Here is a 19383-nt window from a genome sequence, read left to right on the forward strand (position 1 = left end):
GAGAAGGGGACGAGTGGAAGACGGCCTTTAACACACCACTCGGTCACTTCGAGTATCTGGTGATGCCTTTTGGGCTGACGAATGCCCCAGCAGTCTTTCAGTCGATGGTGAACCATGTGCTCCGTGACCTCCTCAACCGGTCAGTCTTTGTCTACTTGGATGACTTCCTCATATTCTCTCGTAACAAGGAGGAGCACATTATCCATGTCAGGCAGGTACTGCAGAGACTCCTGGAAAGACTCTTTGTGAAGGCGGAGAAATGCGAATTCCATGTCAACACAGTCTCATTCCTGGGCTACATAGTTGAGGAAGGAAAGCTTAGGACCGACCCTTAGAAGATCCAAGCGGTGGCGGGGTGGCCCAAACCAACCTCAGTTAAACAGCTTCAACAGTTTCTTGGTTTCACCAATTTCTATCGCGCTTCATCAGGGACTACAGCAGAGTGGCGGGCCCTTTAACCAGACTCACTTCCCCTACAACTGGCTTTTCCTGGACCCCAGAGTGCGATGCAGCCTTCTCAGAGCTAAAGAGACTCTTCATCACTGCCCCTGTGCTCATCCACCCTGATTCCTCTCGCCAGTTCGTTGTGGAGGTTGATGCCTCCAACACCGGGGTAGGGGCAGTTCTTTCCCAGCGATCGGAACGAGACCAAAAATTGCATCCTTGTGCATTTTTCTCTCTCCGCCTCACTCCAGCTGAGAAGAACTATGACGTGGGTAACAGAGAGCTGCTGGATGCCAAACTTGCCCTAGAGGAGGGGAGGCACCGGCTGGAGGGAGCTGAAGTCCCTTTTATTGTATGGACTGACCACAAGCACTTGGCGTACATCCTATCTGCCAAGCGCCTTAACCCCCGTCAGGCTCGCTGGGCCCTGTATTTCGGCCGCTTCTCCTTCACCCTTACCTACCGTCCAGGGTCACGGAACCTCAAGCCGGACGCTCTCTCTCGCCAGTTCGCTTCCAAAGGACCAGCTGCCAGTCCAGACACTATCCTGTCTGCCTTCTGCGTGGTGGCGGCTGTTATCTGGGAGATTGAGTCATTGGTCAAGGAGGCTCAGCGGGCGCAGCTGATTTTTTTGTAAATGTTGAAGTTAAATGCGTCAATCTGGTGCACTTTGAGAGCAAAATTCGGGACTAAATCTATGGACACATCTCTCAACACCCATATGACACAGAACTGCAAACAGATTTACTTTTTCTTTCAACATTTATTTGAACAGCAAGTGGAGGCAAAAGTGACTGCACCCAAAACAATAAACCTGCTAGCTAACTAGCCTAAACTCAGTAACAGAATGCGGGCAACACGTTCTTCTCCACAGCCACGCGACCTCTGAATCAGACGTCACTTCCCCCTTTTCTATCCTACGGGTACAGCCACTCCCCCTGAACCCCGTTTCCCTGCCACCCCCCCCCCCCCCTCCCCTATGCAAGCCCCTCCCTCTGAACCCAGGGCTCGCTACAATACTGTATACTGTATACACAAACTATACAAAAACGCCTTCACGCTTTGGAGCTTGTTTATCCATCTGTAAGCAACTGCCAGCTAGGTCCCTCAGTCACTCACTTCTGATCGTTCACTGCACAGTGACAGCTGCTACGGAGCTGACGTGTGAAAGTGAAACTATCTGATAGATAGAACATAGGTAGCCTATCAAAACGGCCCAGCCCAGCCCAGTGGGGTGTGGGCCCCTCCAGGGAGTGGCCAGAACACTTACAAATGTGGGCCGGAAGGATTTAGGCAAAGAAAAAAAAAAAAAAAAAAATGTTGGCCCTCTGGCCCACGCACAGCACCGGCCCACCGGGAAAACTCCCGGTATTCCCAATGGCCAGTCCGCCCCTGGTCTGACAGCAGAGGACTCTCCCTCTCCTTGTTGTTGAAACATCTCCTTATAACCGAGAGCGCAGCAAGCACCAGATGCTAACAACAACAATCTCGGCCGGTACCACTCGCTCGCTCGCACTTTGGCTTTGAGCTGCAGGTGCCTGATAAGCTAACATCCCCCACTTTCCTCACTTACAGCGCCCATCGTACAGGGCAAATGAAAAGTGTAAACAGGGGGGAAAGGGTGTTACCTTTACTTAATTTAGTCGCAATGCTGTTAACAGCATTGCAACTACTTGTTCTTCTACGCACGAAAAGTTTATTATTATTATTCCGTCGACTTATTTTGCCGCGCTTCTTCTCCCGCATGAACTCGCAGAAACTCCGTTCAAACATCAAAACGTCCAGCTCGGATAGGAAAAGATGGCTATTACTTTTGTCATTTATAACTTTCATAATTCCAGAGATACATCCCATAATACATCACATTTTTAACCATTGAAGTCAATGGAGAAATTCTTCAGACTTCAACAAATCTTCATGCGACTTCAACTGCTAACTGTTCATTCATACTTTCACTCAGAAACCTCATTCTAACTTTAAAATGTTACACATCTTTCTGACATTATTCGTGTAAAACAACTTTTAAATCTGATTCTTACTTTTATCAATCAATCAATCAATGTTTATTTATATAGCCCAATATCACAAATGTTACATTTGTCTCAGTGGTCTTCACAGTTTGTACAGAATATCAGTATGACAATATGACACCCTCGGTCCTTAGACCCTAACATTGTACAAGGAAAAAATCCAGAGAAAACCCACAGTTTAAAGGAAAAAATGGGAGAAACCTCAGGGAGAGCAACAGAGGAGGGATCCCTCTCCCAGGACGGACAGACGTGCAATAGATGCCGTGTGTAAATTGAAAATATAATATATTTGCAACATAGGTAGTCCAAATGTTTGGAAATGCATGTGTATATAATCAGAAGATGAATCCACAAGGATATCCATCCAGGACTTATGATCCAGGACCACAGCAATAGGCACAGCCACGACTCAAGATCCAGAGCTCGCGATCCAGGACACAGGACCGCAGCAACAGGATCATCCATGACTCCAGATCCATGCGCATATAGACACCAAAAATAAAGACATTTGGGGAAGCTGGGTTATTCGGAACATGAGAGTGCACAGGTATAGACAGAGAGAAGAAGAAGTAAGATGTCCCCCGACAAACTAAGCCTATATCAGCAAAACTAGGGGCTGAATCTAATCAGCCCTAACTATAAGCTTTATCAAAAATGAAGGTCTTAAGCGAACTCTTAAAAACGGATAGGGTGTCTGCCGCTTGAACAAAAATTGGAAGCTGTTTTCACAAATGTGGAGCTTGATAAGAAAAGGCTCTGGCTCCTAATGTACTTTTAAAGATGCTAGGAACAACCAACAACCCTGCATTCTTGGAATGCCCTTTTAGAGATATTAAACATTGTTCAGACCTTGTTAAAGACGTTTTCTTCAGATTTTAACATTAACTAGATTGCGTGATGTCACAGCTAGAGGGTAGAACATCATGAAATGTTCCTTCATATATTTTTTAAAAACTGCCATAATTCCCAAACCCTACATTCCTGAGACATAATTTCTCATGACAAACGTAGGAAAACATCTTGTAGCTTGAAAAATGACAAATAATTAAGCAAAAGTAATTAAATAAAATGCCTCTTGAGGGCATGAAGTGACAAAAACTTTCAACATGTCTCCATTAAAGCCCATTGTAATTTCAGGCTGATATTTCCTCACAGCAGCAGCCGCACACCTTTAGTTAAACTGCCAAAAAGGCCACATTATTAACCCTAAAGTACACAAAAATTACACTTCAGATACTCATCTTCCTTGACATGCTTCACGTTTTGAAATTTTACAGATATCTGTTACGGTTCTTCCACAAAACGTTCACATGTAAGAGGTTTATCTCTCGTTCAGAACAATGGAAACCTGTGATCTGCATACCTTGTTAGCTCAACTATAAACAGCTCTGTAACGGAACACGATGATGTCATCACTCCAACTGACATGCTCAGAGCAGCAGACTTTAGATAGCAGTGTGCTAACAGTCCAGCCGTGAAGACATCTACGGGACAGTTTTGAGATTTCTTCAAATACTGTTACCATGGCAACACAATGCTCGCCATGAAACACGGCTCTCTCATAAATTCAGTGAAAATACTCCAAACGCCCCAAAACTTCACAGGTTTGGTAACGATGCAGCCATCAACGCATCGAAGCGTATTATGGGGTGTCATCATATGCCGTTGCCATGGCGACAGACCACTCGCCATGAAACATGATGTCGCTGTAAGTCCAATCGACACTGTCCAATCGTCCCCCAATCTTCACTTGTATATCACCGGTCCATGCCTCAACAGCTCTACGCCAAATCTGAGATCTCACCATATGCCGTTTCCATGGAAACGGCATCCCTCGCCATAAAACATGATGTTGCTATAACTCCTATGAACATTTTCAAAAAGTGCTCAAACTTCACATGTGTGCTAACATTCCAGCCGTGAAGACATCTACGGGACAGTTTTGAGATTTCTTCAAATGATGTTGCCATGGCAACACAATGCTCGCCATGAAACACGGTTTTCTCATAACTTCAGTGAAACTGCTCCAAACGCCCCAAAACTTCACAGGTTTGGTAACGATGCAGCCATCAACGCATCTAAGCGTATTATGGGGTGTCATCAAATGCCGTTGGCATGGCGACAGATCATTCGCCATCAAGTTAGTTCAGATGTTTGCAGTTCAAATATTCTGCTGCTTTTACGAGCCTTTTCACTTTCTTTTCTTCTCTCATCACACATTCAAGCCCCCAGCGTTCATGTATCATTTTAATCTAAATTCTTCACTTTCTTCTTACACATTACATTTCAGCATAGCAGTTCAGCGTCAGCTTTGCAGCATAAAGCATTCCCACTAGCAATTTCTTCAGGAATTGCATTCTCTAGTTATGAATGTCATTACATCAGCGCCGAAAATTAGGATGCGCGCAAACGGTCAACGCCCCCCAGATCTGGCGCCCTAGACGACCACCTATGCCAAAAATGTGTCCTGACTTTACCACACACACATCAGCAGATGCTTCTCCATTACATGTCATTTGTTAGACGCTTTTATCCAAAGCAACTTACATACATTCAGTACTGTGGACAATCCCCACAGGAGCAATTTGGGGTGAAGTGTCTTGCCCGGGGACACAACGACATGCTGACTGCAGTGGGACTCAAACTTGCTATCTCCTGATTTGAAGTCCAGCACACTATCCACTGAGCTACAGCCTCCCTCCATGACAACCCAACTTCATCATCTGAATACCATGTGATTAAAAGTCTGAAAAAAGTTGACCTTGAGTTGGATTAAGCCTTTGAAACATTCACACTGAAATAGTTACGGTTAGGGTGATATACTGTATATGATCACTTCTTTTATATTTGCACTCAATAAAAATAAACTTCATTATTTATTTTCCTTTAGACATTGATATACATTTATCACTGATTATTTATTACAAATATTAATGCATAACAGTAGTTCTTTAGAGAGTGAATACTTCTTAACTTTTGATTAGCTGCTATCTAAAGGGGACAATTTAAACCTCACAGTTACTGCCCGATCCAAGCTGATGGAGTATGAAGTCTGCATATCTATGAGAAGTCATAATGAAAGAACAGACACACTGGACGTCAAGGTAAGGAAATGTCAGCTTGTACATTTATTTGATTATTCACATGTGAACACAGCAGAGCATGGCGTGTCAGATCCCCTCAGGGACACAATCAGTGGGGCAAAATATCAACGAATGATCGGCAATAGAAATATAATCGGGGCATCGTAAATGTCCCCCAGAGATACAGAGCTCTTCACCAACACAACCAACAATCTCTATCAACTGTTAACTTCACGGTGTGTGTGTGTGTGTGTGTGTGTGTGTGTGTGTGTGTGTGTGTGTGTGTGTGTGTGTGTGTGTGTGTGTGTGTGTGTGTGTGTGTGTGTGTGTCGGTCATACTTGGGGGGGGGGCTGCTAGTGGATCGCCGGAGCTGTTAGATTAACATTAACATGCTTATTGTAGTTCTCAGTGCACTGCCTTGCGGCCTGTAGCACCATCCTTGAAGGAGCATATGGTAAGGAGCGAGCAGAGAGGGTAGAGTAGTTGTCGATTCTTGTTCTGTTTTGTGTGACTATCTTCCTCACCCTCTCAGACTTTCAGTTAATTGCGCTACTAAAGAGACGCGCTACCATGGAAACCAAACAATGGTGTAGCTGTATTAAAGTCCGAGTGAAAACAGTCCTGAGTAAATCTGATTTTGTCAGAAATCGGGAGAAATGCGTGAGAAATATGACCCCGGGAGGAAACCGGGAGAGGGCAGTGAAATCGGGAGTCTCCCGCGAAAATCGGGAGGGTTGGCAAGTATGGTGTCGGTGTGTGTGTCTCTCTGTGTGTGTGTGTGTGTGTGTATGTATGTGTGTGTATGTGTGTGTGTGTGTGTGTGTGTGTGTGTGTGTGTGTGTGTGTGTGTGTGTGTGTGTGTGTGTGTGTGTGTGTGTGTGTGTGTATGTGTGTGTCTGTGTCTGTGTGTCTGTGTGTGTGTTTGTGTCTGTGTGTCTCTATGTGTCACCAACAGTCCAACAGGCAGAAAGCACAGGACCAAAGGAGCGTCAGGATGGATCACACACTACAATGGATGGGTTAGTGAGAAAGCCTCACTCTGGCACTGAACACGGACATGCTTTATACAGGAAGTGTGTGTGTGTGTGTGTGTGTGTGTGTGTGTGTGTGTGTGTGTGTGTGTGTGTGTGTGTGTGTGTTTGTGTGGGGGGGGGTTGCTCAGCCTTGGTCAGTGTTCTTTAAATGGAGTACATTTATCTCCACCTGCGGTTGCTTGTCCCATGCTTTAGTTTGTGTAACCCAGATGAAAGGTTTACATTTGACAGGAGAGAAAGAGCAGAGGATGCTGGGAGTGACAGCTCAATCCTCGTCTGTCCTCCTCCAGACACAACTTTCATCCAGTCTGCTCGCTCCTGCACTGAAAAAAAAACATTCACTTTAATTAAATGTTTTATGTCAACAAATTACAAATATCTGTATTAGGTTAGTTGAAGTCAATAATAATACATTCCAATAAAAACCAATAGTTTAATCCTCATAGTTTCAACAATCCTAATACAAGTATGTGTCATTTGTTGACATAATGCATTTGATTAAAGTTTCAGTTTTTCCAGTGTGAAAGTCTCATCTCTGAGTCTGTGTGTGTGCAGTCGTGTGTCATTGCCTCAATCTCCATGGCGATGATGTCCCATTCAGCCAGGCACCTGCCGGGATATGAGGTGGGGGTGGAGGAACGACGGGGGGGTGGGGGGCCCCAGTCAATCAGTCAAGCTGGGAGGAAAAAACATCAAAATGGCTGCCGCGCCCTCGCCAGGTGTTGTCGGAATTGAAAAGAATCAGACCTCCGCAGATTATTCAGCTCCATTTACCTTACAGGATCACCCAGGGCGCAGGAAGCCAGGTGAGACCGGGGTTACCATGGTAACGCATGATGAGGAGACAAGCTTGTGCATCTGTGTCGGATGGAAAAACACACACTCGAGCCAAAAAACACTTTGCAGAGAACACATGTGAAACATCATCTCATGTGAGGGTCTCTCAGAGTCCATGAGGGCATCCTGGGGTCCGAGAGGAGGATCCAAATATATATGAGGGTTTACAAGAAAGAGATAATACTAATAATGTGTAATGGGTCTGGAAATTAAGTGTAATTATTCAAAACAATAAAAAAAAAACTACATAATGACATTGAGTTGAGTTCCCTTATTTCACACAGCAGACTGAACGCCAGGGTTTAAACACAATGGCTTTAAGAGTGTTTGACCAACTCTATTTTATATAAGAGAGTAGATCTAGGCCAGGAAGTTAGCATGTTAGCCACCGTTAGCTAATGTTGGATAAACATCAGTGAAACAGACATTATGAATCAGTCTTCTCAGCTTTTGCTATGATATATTATATACCTTTTATAGAGCCCACTGTTAGCAACAGTTACAGTTTCACGTCTTTCCACTAGCATTTTAGTGCTTTTAATGCTGTTTCAGAGGGTTTGGTATCTGGCACAGATACATGCTCTCCAGTGTTTATTTCAGATTAACACGAAGAGGAAGCTGCAGACAATAGCTGACCAAAACTATAAAAACACAACTTTTTATGAACCAAAAGCTCATTGTTTTAACCTGTTTAAAATCTGTTTTGTTCTTGTGATCTTGGACAATCACTGCTTAATGAACAGGGAAGAAAAACTGGACTGGATCACAGATGTGAGCCATTATGTTCCAGATGCTGCGTGCCGTCCGGATGTTGGTCAACAGAGAGCTCCAAATCAAATGTCTTTTTGTGTTTTTATTCATGTTCCATTAATGCCAGATGTCATACCAGTCAGTTTCTTAGTAATCACAATTGTGAGCTATAAGCCAGCAGCTGCTTTCACTCTTTCTACTAAACCATACTAAACTTGTTAATATCTGCACAAACATCAAATGAATATACTGTCATGTCAGTCTGAACAACAGCAAAAACATTTGAAACAGTTCCTTGAAATATAATGGTAAAATATAATTTCTAATCTGAAACTTCAAATGACCACACAAATAAATACATACGTAAATAATGGGGTAGTAGCATCATTGTAAGCCAAATATCTGACATTTCAAGAGTAATTAAAAGTGCAAATCAAATTTTTGGGGTTTTGTATTTCCTCGCATTTAGGGCTAGGGTGAGTTTCACGTATCTGTAATCCACTCAAATGTTCAGGAACGTGTCTGACGTCTGTTTGAAATAATGTGTAGTTTTGTCTCTCAAACTTTTCGATGTATACATTTTCAATGCCGTAAAGTAAACTTCTATTCCCTACCGTATTGGTTTGAATGCTGGAATCTTACGGAGAAGATCTCCAGAAATGGGAGAATAAAACCAAAACATCATAAGGATAGATACTGGGGGTTATGTAAAAAAGGGCATTAGGGAAAAGTCCCCCCCCCCTTTGGACTTCCTGTATTTTGATGTCTAATAATCCACTTTGAGTAGTATGAGCGCTTCCTGAACCTGAACCGGACTTTGACTTGAATATTTCTCGTGTTATAGATATATATAAAGCAAAGAGTCAGGAGGAGAACTGTAGGAATTTCACCTCGGCCTCTGTGACTGTGTGCGCCTTTGTTTATCTGCGTGCACGGCAGCAAACAAGTGTGTGTGTGTGTGTGTGTGTGTGTGTGTGTGTGTGTGTGTGTGTGTGTGTGTGTGTGTGTGTGTGTGTGTGTGTGTGTGTGTGTGTGTGTGTGTGTGTGTGTGTGTGTGTGTGTGTGTGTGTGTGTGTGTGTGTGTGTGTGTGTGTGTGTGTGTGTGTGTGTGTAGACGCATCAGGACCCTACAGAGTGTGAAATGGAGCAGGGAGGTTCAGGCTTCAGTCACCACACACACACACACACACACACACACACACACACACACACACACACACACACACACACACACACACACACACACACACACACACACACACACACACACACACACACACACACACACACACACACACACACACACACACTCATCCCAATGTCTCCCATCCCAGCAACAACCCCTCATGCTCTCCTTTTCTGATTTTACCCCCTCACTTCTCTGAGATGTTCTTCTCCTCCTCACTCCCCCTTCTCCCCCTCTCTCCTCAACTTCTCCTCTATCTATCCGTCTCTGTGCTTTACTCCGCAGCTTTATCTCTGTGGATAAAGCTCTCCGTGCTGTGGAGTATGTTTTCCCCCTGCTCCGGCTTTATCTCCCGTTTGGATGCCGTGTATGTGCAGTGGCATGGAGAGAGACACAGATGGAGAGAGAAAGGGGGAGACAGCATCCCCATGTCAGGCCAATGATGGATTAGAATACTAAAATACTGGAGAGAGAAAGCAGACGCTCAAATCTGACATGGTGTGTGTGAGCGTGTGCGTGTGTGCGTCTAAATCTACTGCATGGTAATAGAACAATAAAAAGAGCGCTTCTTTCCAAGCACACACACGTCTCACACACACACACACACACACACACACACACACACACACACACATATCCTCCTTCTCAATTTCTCTCCCACCCTGAGGCCCCCCCTCTCTGAGTTGATTTAACGCATGGCTTCTCTGCTTGTTTATTTCAGTACATATTAATGTAGATCACCGGTGTCCACTCCCTCCTCTCTTCCCCTCCTCCCGCCGTCCATCCCTCTTCTTGTCTTGCTTGAGGACAAACGGCCGACACAACAATTAAAACGAACAACGGGTCTGGGTAAAAGGCCGCCACTCAGGCCGCACCAATCAGACGCCCGCCCTCCCCTGCTGATCTCAATTAACCTCCGCTATTGGCTGGTATAGGAGGAGGTGGTGTTGGGGGTGGGGGTCCTGACCTGGCTATCTTATTCTATGTAATGCAGGGGGGTGGATGGAGGAGTGATTCTGAGGTAAGAGGGAACTGCTCATCGCCTTTTGAGCCCATTCACTGTAAACTGAGTATGTGTGCCCCTTTTTGTCAGACGTAGAAGAGGAGGCCATGCTGTTACAGATGAAGTAGCTGCAAAATACATTCTAGAGCTATCATGCTTTTACTTCCGTTGAGCAAGGCACTGAAATCCATCAGATTCATCAAAGAAGTTCAATCAGCCGATAGAGTGGGGTAGGAATGAAACCCGGAAATGAATCAGCATTTTATCTTTTGCAGTTCGCTCGTAAAGACATCAACATTTTTTTTGAAAATGTGTTTCTGGTTAGTAGCCTTAAGTACGGTTTATGGATAACACAAGCTGAAAAGCTACGACAACAAATCAACAGTAAATACCCCACTGATGAATGTCTGAAGCTTCTATGTGTATAAAGTGTGACTGATAAATGCCATCACACCGAACATTAGCCGCCTTTAGCATAGCGGTGCAGTCATGTGAAATGTAGTTAATTGAAAGTGTTAGCTTTACTACAGTCGATTTGCAAGTAGTGTCAATATGTGCTTCAAAGAATTGCTACATTCACATTTTTGCACTTCCGGTTTGCAAGTTATCAAAGTCTATCTTTTTCTTAATGGGTTTTTGGTTAGATCTTGGTTGGTCTGTGGTTTTCACATCCTTACGAGATTTTAAAGTTTTGTTCCACTCCATAAAACTGGTAGTAAATATCCCACTGGTGAATGTTGAATTCGTGTCATAAAAACATTGGTTGCTTTTGAGTGAGAAAATTAGACTATACAAAATATCATCACGATGAACATTAGCCGCCTTTAGCTTAGCGGTGGTGACGTGATGTAATGCTACGTTATGTCATTCCTTTATAGCCCCGTGTTTGCTTTTTACTTATTCGAATTTACACATTTTACAAGAGCTTTGGTTTCTGCAATATTCCAAAATTCAATGGAACAAAGCCATTGCTCTTTAAGGACGGAGCTGCTGCTATGCTAACTTCCGGTCGGCCTACAATGACAAAATATGTCATCTCGCATCATTCTAATCCAACTTCAAATAAGTTTTCCATGTATAGACCCCCCTGCTGTTGTCCCACATCAAATACATCTCTCAGACACTCTCAGGCTACACCAGTTCAAATCTCAGCCATCCTTCTAATGGCATCCTCTCTGACACAGAATAACACTTTGTATAAACACTGACTGCTTACTTAATGCTTAAGGAACTAGTGAATAATGATTATTTGTGAACTCATAACAGAATTACAACAGATTAAAATGCCTAACAACGCAGCAAATAGCATTTTTTAAAACCAAATCTCTTGCAGATTTGGGTATTTCAGGTAGTGATAATCAGAATCATATGACTTCCGGTGGGACTGAGAGAAAGGCAAATCTTCTGTTGAAAAATGTTGGATTATCTCACAGAAGTGTGATGGTAATAACCCCTAAATTAATGGAGCTCTATAGCACAGAGGGTGGAGATGGATTGGGCTTCTTTAAATATTTCTCCAAGGTTAAACACAGAGTACATTAAGTCAGATATTTCCAGTGCACAATGAGCTCTCTGATGATCCCGGTAATGAAAACATTTCATGCAGACATTAGCAGCAGTCATCACTATGAATACATGTTTCATTGGAATCAGTTTCTTATTGCCTGGCTGCTGTTTACTGCTCAGCCGCCTCTTCTCTTTCCGCTGTCCACTGACTGACAGACAGACGCTTTGTCTGAGGGGTGTGCGTGTGTGTGTGTGTGTGTGTGTGTGTGTGTGTGTGTGTGTGTGTGTGTGTGTGTGTGTGTGTGTGTGTGTGTGTGTGTGTGTGTGTGTGTGTGTGTGTGTGTGTGTGTGTGTGTGTGTGTGTGTGCGCGTGTCAAAGTTCTCCCTTCACAATGTAAACTTCCACCTTCTTCATGTCATTTTGTCTCCTATTCCTCTTTTTTCTGTTTGCTTTCCTTTTTTCCATCCTTCAATCTTTCTCTCCTTCTTTGTCCTCCCACCATTTTTTAAATATTTTTCTTTTATTTATATTCCTGCTTCCTTTGTGTTTCAGATTCTCTTATGTCTCTTCTCTGATTTCCCTCTCCTCTTCCTCTCCTTTCTATCAACAGATCGGTGATTTACACACTTTTAAGCAACGTTGGTGTTATGAAAATAGTGTCTGTTTATTTATTGAAGATACATTACATTTTGCAATAAAAGTTTTTATTGGATAGTTTTTGTATTTATTATTTTAAGTTGATTTTTTGCACAATTAAGCACTTTATTTGCAGTATATATACATGTGTTAAATATGTGAATAAAGTGTTTCCATCCCTCCTCGTCTCTTTTCATCCCCTGCCCCCTCTCTTTAAACCCTCGTTTCCTTACTAAACTGTCTATTGTTATTTCTTTCCCCTCTCTTATTGTTTTCAGTCCTGTCCAATTTCTCTTTCCATGTCGTCTCCTTCCTCCTTTTGTCTCCTATCATCTCTTTCCTTGTTTCCCTCTTTTCTCCCGTCCTCGATGTCTTCTTTCCCCCTTTCCTTCTCTGTCTCCTTGCTCTCCGCCCTGCCTGGCGCGGCTGCAGGTGGAAGTTGATTTTACACATTCATAAAAACAGGAAGAAACCAAATAAATGAGTGTCAGCAAAAGGTTTATAAGACAAAGCAGGCGATTTGCTCTGCTATGTTTGTGCTCCGGGGTCTTTTCTGTTCTCACTATAGCGCACTATTTCTACTACTGCTGCCCCCCGAAAAATAAAACACACACACACAAATTCACATTGTTGCCGCAGAGACCACACCGGGACCTGGCCTTGTTTTCTTTCCTAATTTCTCCTCCACACAACTGTCTCTCCCACTCTTCCTCTAACGCTCCTCATTTTGTCTGTGCTGGGGAGCTATTTGATTAGTTCTGCCATTTTAGAGCTCACACTGGTGTGTCGTTTTTATGATGACGGCTTTATTCATATCGGAGCCTTTGGCAGCACAGGTCCCGGTGTTGTGTCAAATGATGCACACCCGTCGTGAAATGCACCCCTTGACACGGGAACATGCATTTGAACGTATAGTCCGCTATTCTATGATGTCTTTTTGATGGTTGGGTTGTCGAATCCTGGATTTTGCATTAATTCGTCACTTATTTTTCAGTTAATTTTGTATTTAATTTATGTTTTTATTTAATTGTGACGTCCTGTCTGTATACTTGTGCTTGTACTTGTGCTTTACAATGTATTGTTTATTTTTACATCAAGTGCTTGAGGGTGGGATTAATATAATTGTTTTTATTTTGGGTGGTGCTTTTTATGAACAGCCTGGTTGCCACGATATGGACCCCTTGCTATCTTTGACAATACACGTGTCACATAGGCTACATGAAACTTGCTCCATTTATTGGTACTAGTCCTACAACTATACCCTCCAAAGTGCTTGAGGGTGGGATTAATAGAAGCATCTTTAAGGGGGGTGCTTTTTACGGCAGGCCAGGGGTTGCATTTCACGATGGGGGTGCATAATTTGACACAACACCGGTCCTGAGTCATCGGGGACCTAAAACAAGAAAGAGCTGCATCGGCTCAGTACATGGCAGGCAGTCTGCGTGCAAATGTGTGTGTGTGTGTGTTTGTGTGTGTGTGTGTGTGTGTGTGTGTGTGTGTGTGTGTGTGTGTGTGTGTGTGTGTGTGTGTGTGTGTGTGTGTGTGTGTGTGTGTGTGTGTGTGTGTGTGTGTGTGTGCGTGCGTGTGTGTGATTCCCTCGGTATGTGTGGCTGTGCTGACGTGGGAGGGAAAGATGAAGTGCATGACTCAAATTATAACAAAAAGCTTCGCTCAATTTTCTTTGCAATCTCGGCCTGATCCCCGCAGGCGCGCACAAACACACACATCACACACTTGGCACTTGATGTTCATTAAACAATGAGAGACAAGTGTGTAATTTGTCATTCACCGTGTCTGTGGAAGAGGGAGCAGAGGATGTGTCCATTCATCACTGTGATGAAGTCAGACTGATGCCTCATATATTTAAACGCCTCTACCCCTTCAGTCATTGTCGGGATGACCCACAGACGGTAAGTCACAACCGCCGGGACACATCATCAACGAGTTAAAGGAACAACAGGGTCCGCCTGCAGCCCACAGGCACGTTTTATGGGGGGGGTCATGACCGAAAGAACGAGTTGAACCGCTCCTCCTTTGCGACGAAAGGAGCCAGTTGAGGTGGTTCGGGCACCTAGTAAGGATGCCACCAGGGGGCCTCCCTAGGGAGGTGTTCCAGCTGGGAAGAGACCAAGGGGTAGACCTAGGACCAGGTGGAGGGATTATATCTCTTCGATGGCCTGGGAGCGCCTTGGGATCCCCCAGTCAGAGCTGGTTGATGTGGCCAGGGAACGGAACGTTAGGTGCTCTCTGCTGGAACTGCTACCCCCGCGACCCGACCTCGGATAAGCGAGAGAAGATAGATCGATGGAGATAAACAGGGCAACTGTGACTGGTTGCTTGCCAAATAGTGAGCCCACATTTATTTGCACTGCTAAGCCTTATTAGAAATGGTAGTATCTCATTAATAAATGGGAATGTGTTTTACACTTTACAATAAGGCTCCCCTTTGGCAGTTATGAATGTTAGTAACTCGTAAATAAATGGACATAAAGAGATGCCAAGAAACATCAAGATGGATGGGGGGGAATCAACTTGGTGAACAACAGACACCAAGGATGCTGGCTGATGAAGAAGACGAAGTAAGCTAACGCCAATATAAGGCTTAGTCATCTTGCCAAATAGTGTTGATGCAGAGCTGCCAAGTCTCACCCTTTGAGAGTGAGAGTCACGCAATTTAACCTCTTCACACGCCTCACGCCACACTTGCCATTTCACACGCTTTTTCCCCCCTCTCACTACTTTATACATTTTTTTTAATTTAATGATATATTTCCATATCTTGTTGCTTGAGGCTTTCCGTAGTTCGAGTCAGGGACAGGGTGAGCCCGCCCTATTCTGCCCCGGATTGGCTGACCGAGATATGTGATAACCAATCATCAGCCCCCAACGAAAGGCACCACGTATACAAACCAATCAGAGGCAGCTTAGGGCGGGTCATTGCGTCTCTATCCTATGAAAACAACTCTATGAGAACAACACTTATGGCGGAGAAATCGAAAAGTAAACGTGAGATGTCTGTCAGCGCCTCAATAATGCCGTGACTGACATTTTCATCTGAAGCGGGAGGTTAAACGGTAGGTAACCACTTCATTTTTACAAACACATTATTTTTACAAATATTTTTATTTTTGATGAAGTCAACCTTGGGTTTGACTACGTGAGAATGAACGTTACACAGGCTGCTGGTGAGCAGTGTGGCAGGTTGCTGAGGTGGGTTTAACAACAAACAACCGTGACTAATAGCAGTGTTAGTTAAATCATCACGTATTTGCGTGTGTGATCTAATGGATACTTGCTATGAGCTAAGGGAATTTACAGTACTGTACCTGTGCTGTTTGCATTTCTGTCTAATAAAAATATTCAATCAATCAAACAGTAACATGTAGCTATCTTTTGATCATTCATTCCTTAACTGTATACTTGACTTCTGTCTGATGTTTGTTTGTTAGTTTGAAAGTCTGAAAGATGTCAGGTAGACTCTTGGCTCTTGTCACATTTTCTTAACATTTTCTTAATAGATTGTAAAGTTTAATGAACACATCTGAAAAACAACCCGTTTCAGCTACATTACTTTACCACATTGTGTTATTTTTAGGTTTCCTAAACTTCTCCCATACAACGGACCTGACGAGCGTGACAAACTGAGTGAGGAGTTTCTGGACTGCCTGTCCATGGACATTGCCATGCCCGAAGACCCAGCCACGTTCGACATTGAGAGCTTTTGGGGGAACATGGCATCAATGAAGAATAAGTTAAGAATTATTCTGCACCCTTTGAAATACCCATTGACGTAATCAACTTAATTCAATACAAAAATACTTGAGAGTAATTAGGCTTCCTATGTACATTTTTCAAAGGTGACCGGTATGAGCAGATTTGGGAGGCTCTCTCGTATTGCCAAGTTGGGGGTGGTACTTCCACATTCAAATGCTGAACGAGTGTTCTCTGTGGTGGGACTGAACAAAACCAAAACCCGAAACAGTTTGGCTCTTGATGGAACTCTATCATCGATCATGACTGTGAAGATGGCAAACCTTGAGCCACAGTGTTTCAAATGGGAGCCCCCTCCCTCTGTCATCAAGGCATCAAAATCTGCCGCAAACACCTACAACATGAGACATGTCATGTAAACCAAAACACACAAACAAAGACATGCACTTTTATTTTTGTATAATATATATTATATATATATTATTCTGGTTCTAATTTTGTTACACTTAAAAAAAAATGCACTAAAGGAAAAGGCTGCTATTGTTCTTAAAAGGCTGCTATGTTTTCTTTTATATTGACATTTTATAAATAAATGTATTTTATTCGTCAAACTTTTTCTTGTTACAATTGTTTTCATTTCTACTTGTGCTGTTCAATTATTGACACTATATAAGCATGAGGAGGCATTTCGCCGCCGACCTTCGGTCGTTGGCCGAACGCATCCTCCCCCGAAAGTCTCACTCCTACTTTTTACTGAAACTTGGCAGCCCTGGTTGATGTCTATGTTAGAACTGGTTTATAAATGGTTTCTTAATGATTAATAAAGTGTTTAAAACCTAATTCATAAACTAATTATAAACCCTTTATGAATCCTTTATAAGGGTAGTCTTATTGTAAAGTGGTACCAAGAAAGGTACAGGTGGATATTTGAGCTGTAAATCAGGAAAAGTCGATGTCATAACATGTTAGTCCATAGTTTAACTTGATCAATTTAGCTAGCGTAGCTCATTAGCATGCTAAAACATGTATTTTTTAAGATGCCATTATAAAATGTATCAAGCTTTTGATATTTTCTTTATTTGTTACAACATTTTAGTAAGCCAATTATAAGGGTTTGGAGTTTGTTTCTATACATCCAGCAGTTTAATAATGTTGCCGGCAAAGTTGATAAAGTTGTAGCTAGTTAGCTTGGGATCGTCATTATCTGAACTGAGCTAGGTAAAAAATAAGACATTGAATTTATGAATGAAATCAATAAATCAACAGTGAAATCAAATGAAAGACTCAAACAGTAAGAAACATCATAGAAGCAGTGTTTGTGTGACGCTAACAGCCCAAAATGCTAACAGTGGTTCGCAACATGCTTGCAGCCTAATGCAATTCATTAGCATGGTACAGTATTACAGTGAAGTGCAGAATGGAAAGAACCGGAGAAGCCGTTGTATTGACTGTTCACACCTTCTTCTCATATGGCTAACATTGCTCCTCTGCTAACACTGTAGGCCAACAGATAAATGGAAAGGTAGCATAGCTAGGTTCTTGGTAAATATGTGTAGCCTCTTGATAAGGTTAAGCTGACGTTAACTGTGCAGGCTTAATTTAAATATTCTGTATTTGATATGTTGGATTGGGTTATGTGGTATGCCAGCCATTGCAGTCATTTTTGGAAAGAGTTTGTGGACACTTGTTTTTTTCTGCAAATAGACATCTATGTTGTCAGAAATGTATTTTCACTACTGATGACTAAAGTTAGGAGGCTGACGTTTTCTATTCAGCTGCCCTCAATATTTTCTTTTGCTTACACACCTTGTCCTGCTGAGGTTTTTGTGCTAACAACCGAGCAAGCCACTCAAATGAACATATTTTTTTACATTATGCTTATTGGTTGATGGCAGCATGTGCACACCAACCACAGATAGGTCTCTTCTGCTCACAGGACTTCAATACACCACGGCAGCTGCAGTCACACCACGTTGAACAAAGTGCAAGTTTCAAAAGAACAAAAGATAACAGAAGTGAGGAATCAAGAGGATGCTACTGACAAAATGAGAAGTCCATGTCTTCACTATGTCTCCTATCATTTTACAGCCATCAGTCCAGGATTGTTAGAAGGTCCATCATATTTAAGTGTGTGCATGTACGTGTGTGTGTGTGTGTGTGTGTGTGTGTGTGTGTGTGTGTGTGTGTGTGTGTGTGTGTGTGTGTGTGTGTGTGTGTGTGTGTGTGTGTGTGTGTGTTTGTGTGTGTGTGTGTGTGTGTGTAATCTATGTATCCCCAGTCCTACCCCCAGCTGAGGGAGGTGGAGAGGAGCAGGAGGAGCAGTAGCACGGCGTTGGGGGGGGCGGTGAGGGGGGCCGCCCCGCCCGTCCCCCCGGAGCCCAGGTTGGAGACGGTGGCCCTCTCTGAGTACTCAGGGATCAAATCAAACTGGCCACCTGTATTGCCCACCTCTTCCGTGTGTTTCAGGTCCCCCTCTTCCTCACTGTCCACCACCTGAAGGAAAGAATACGTGTTAGTGAAAACCTATGGAGCATTTCCTCATTTAGATTGACAATGCCTAAGAACAGCACATACAAGCATCTTACTACGGTAGGAAATGTTCCACTAAACTCTCAGATCGAAGATCATCTGAGTTCTTCGGGCAGATATTGCACTAAAATTACTGTTGGTAGTTCATAGTTGGTGGTTGGGTGGAGGAGGCTGAAGAAGTTAGGGTTGCTCTGAGTTCTTAATGTTTCGTTAGCCTCGTCTCAAGGCAAGGCAATTTTATTTGTATAGCACCTTTCAACACAAGGCAATTCGTAGTGCTTTACAAAAATAAAAGACGTGCATTCATTCAGAAATAGTGCAGCGGAAACACATTATAAAATGAAATTTAAAAACAGTCATTAAAAAGTAAAGAAAATGAAATTTAAAAACAGTCATTAAAAAGTAAAGATAATAAAATAAACATAAAACATGAATAACACAGGTATAACATATGTCTATTAAAGCCTCCCAGAGATCTTATTAAGTTTCCCAGAAACTTCCCTTTCTTTTTTAGATCCCATAATCTGGATTTTAAACCTATTGTTTTTAGATTCCCTGATTTCAGACACCACTTCATCCAGACATCTAGATATCCCACTGTTGATTATTCACATTATTCGGGATAAATCAAT

The 19383-nt window shown here is 43.0% G+C and overlaps 1 protein-coding gene and 1 long non-coding RNA gene across 2 annotated transcripts in view; one reads left to right on the forward strand and one right to left on the reverse strand.

Annotated features, from left to right (window-relative positions):
* The first annotated feature begins 2287 nt into the window (after positions 1–2287).
* Positions 2288–17548, forward strand: LOC307032168. Its single transcript, XR_013806171.1, has 2 exons — positions 2288–15585; positions 16107–17548. It is a non-coding gene; the product is annotated as an uncharacterized lncRNA (long non-coding RNA).
* The window catches only part of gfra3 (GDNF family receptor alpha 3), a 49315-nt gene continuing 47215 nt past the window's right edge, over positions 17284–19383 (reverse strand). The window contains exon 8 of the mRNA XM_079669977.1: positions 17284–18715. Within this exon, the coding sequence (XP_079526103.1) occupies positions 18503–18715 (213 nt within the window). The 3' untranslated portion in view covers positions 17284–18502. The remainder of the gene's footprint in view (positions 18716–19383) is intronic.

The sequence above is a fragment of the Notothenia rossii genome, assembly GCF_949606895.1.
Source record: "Notothenia rossii genome assembly, chromosome: 3".
Lineage (NCBI taxonomy): Eukaryota > Metazoa > Chordata > Actinopteri > Perciformes > Nototheniidae > Notothenia > Notothenia rossii.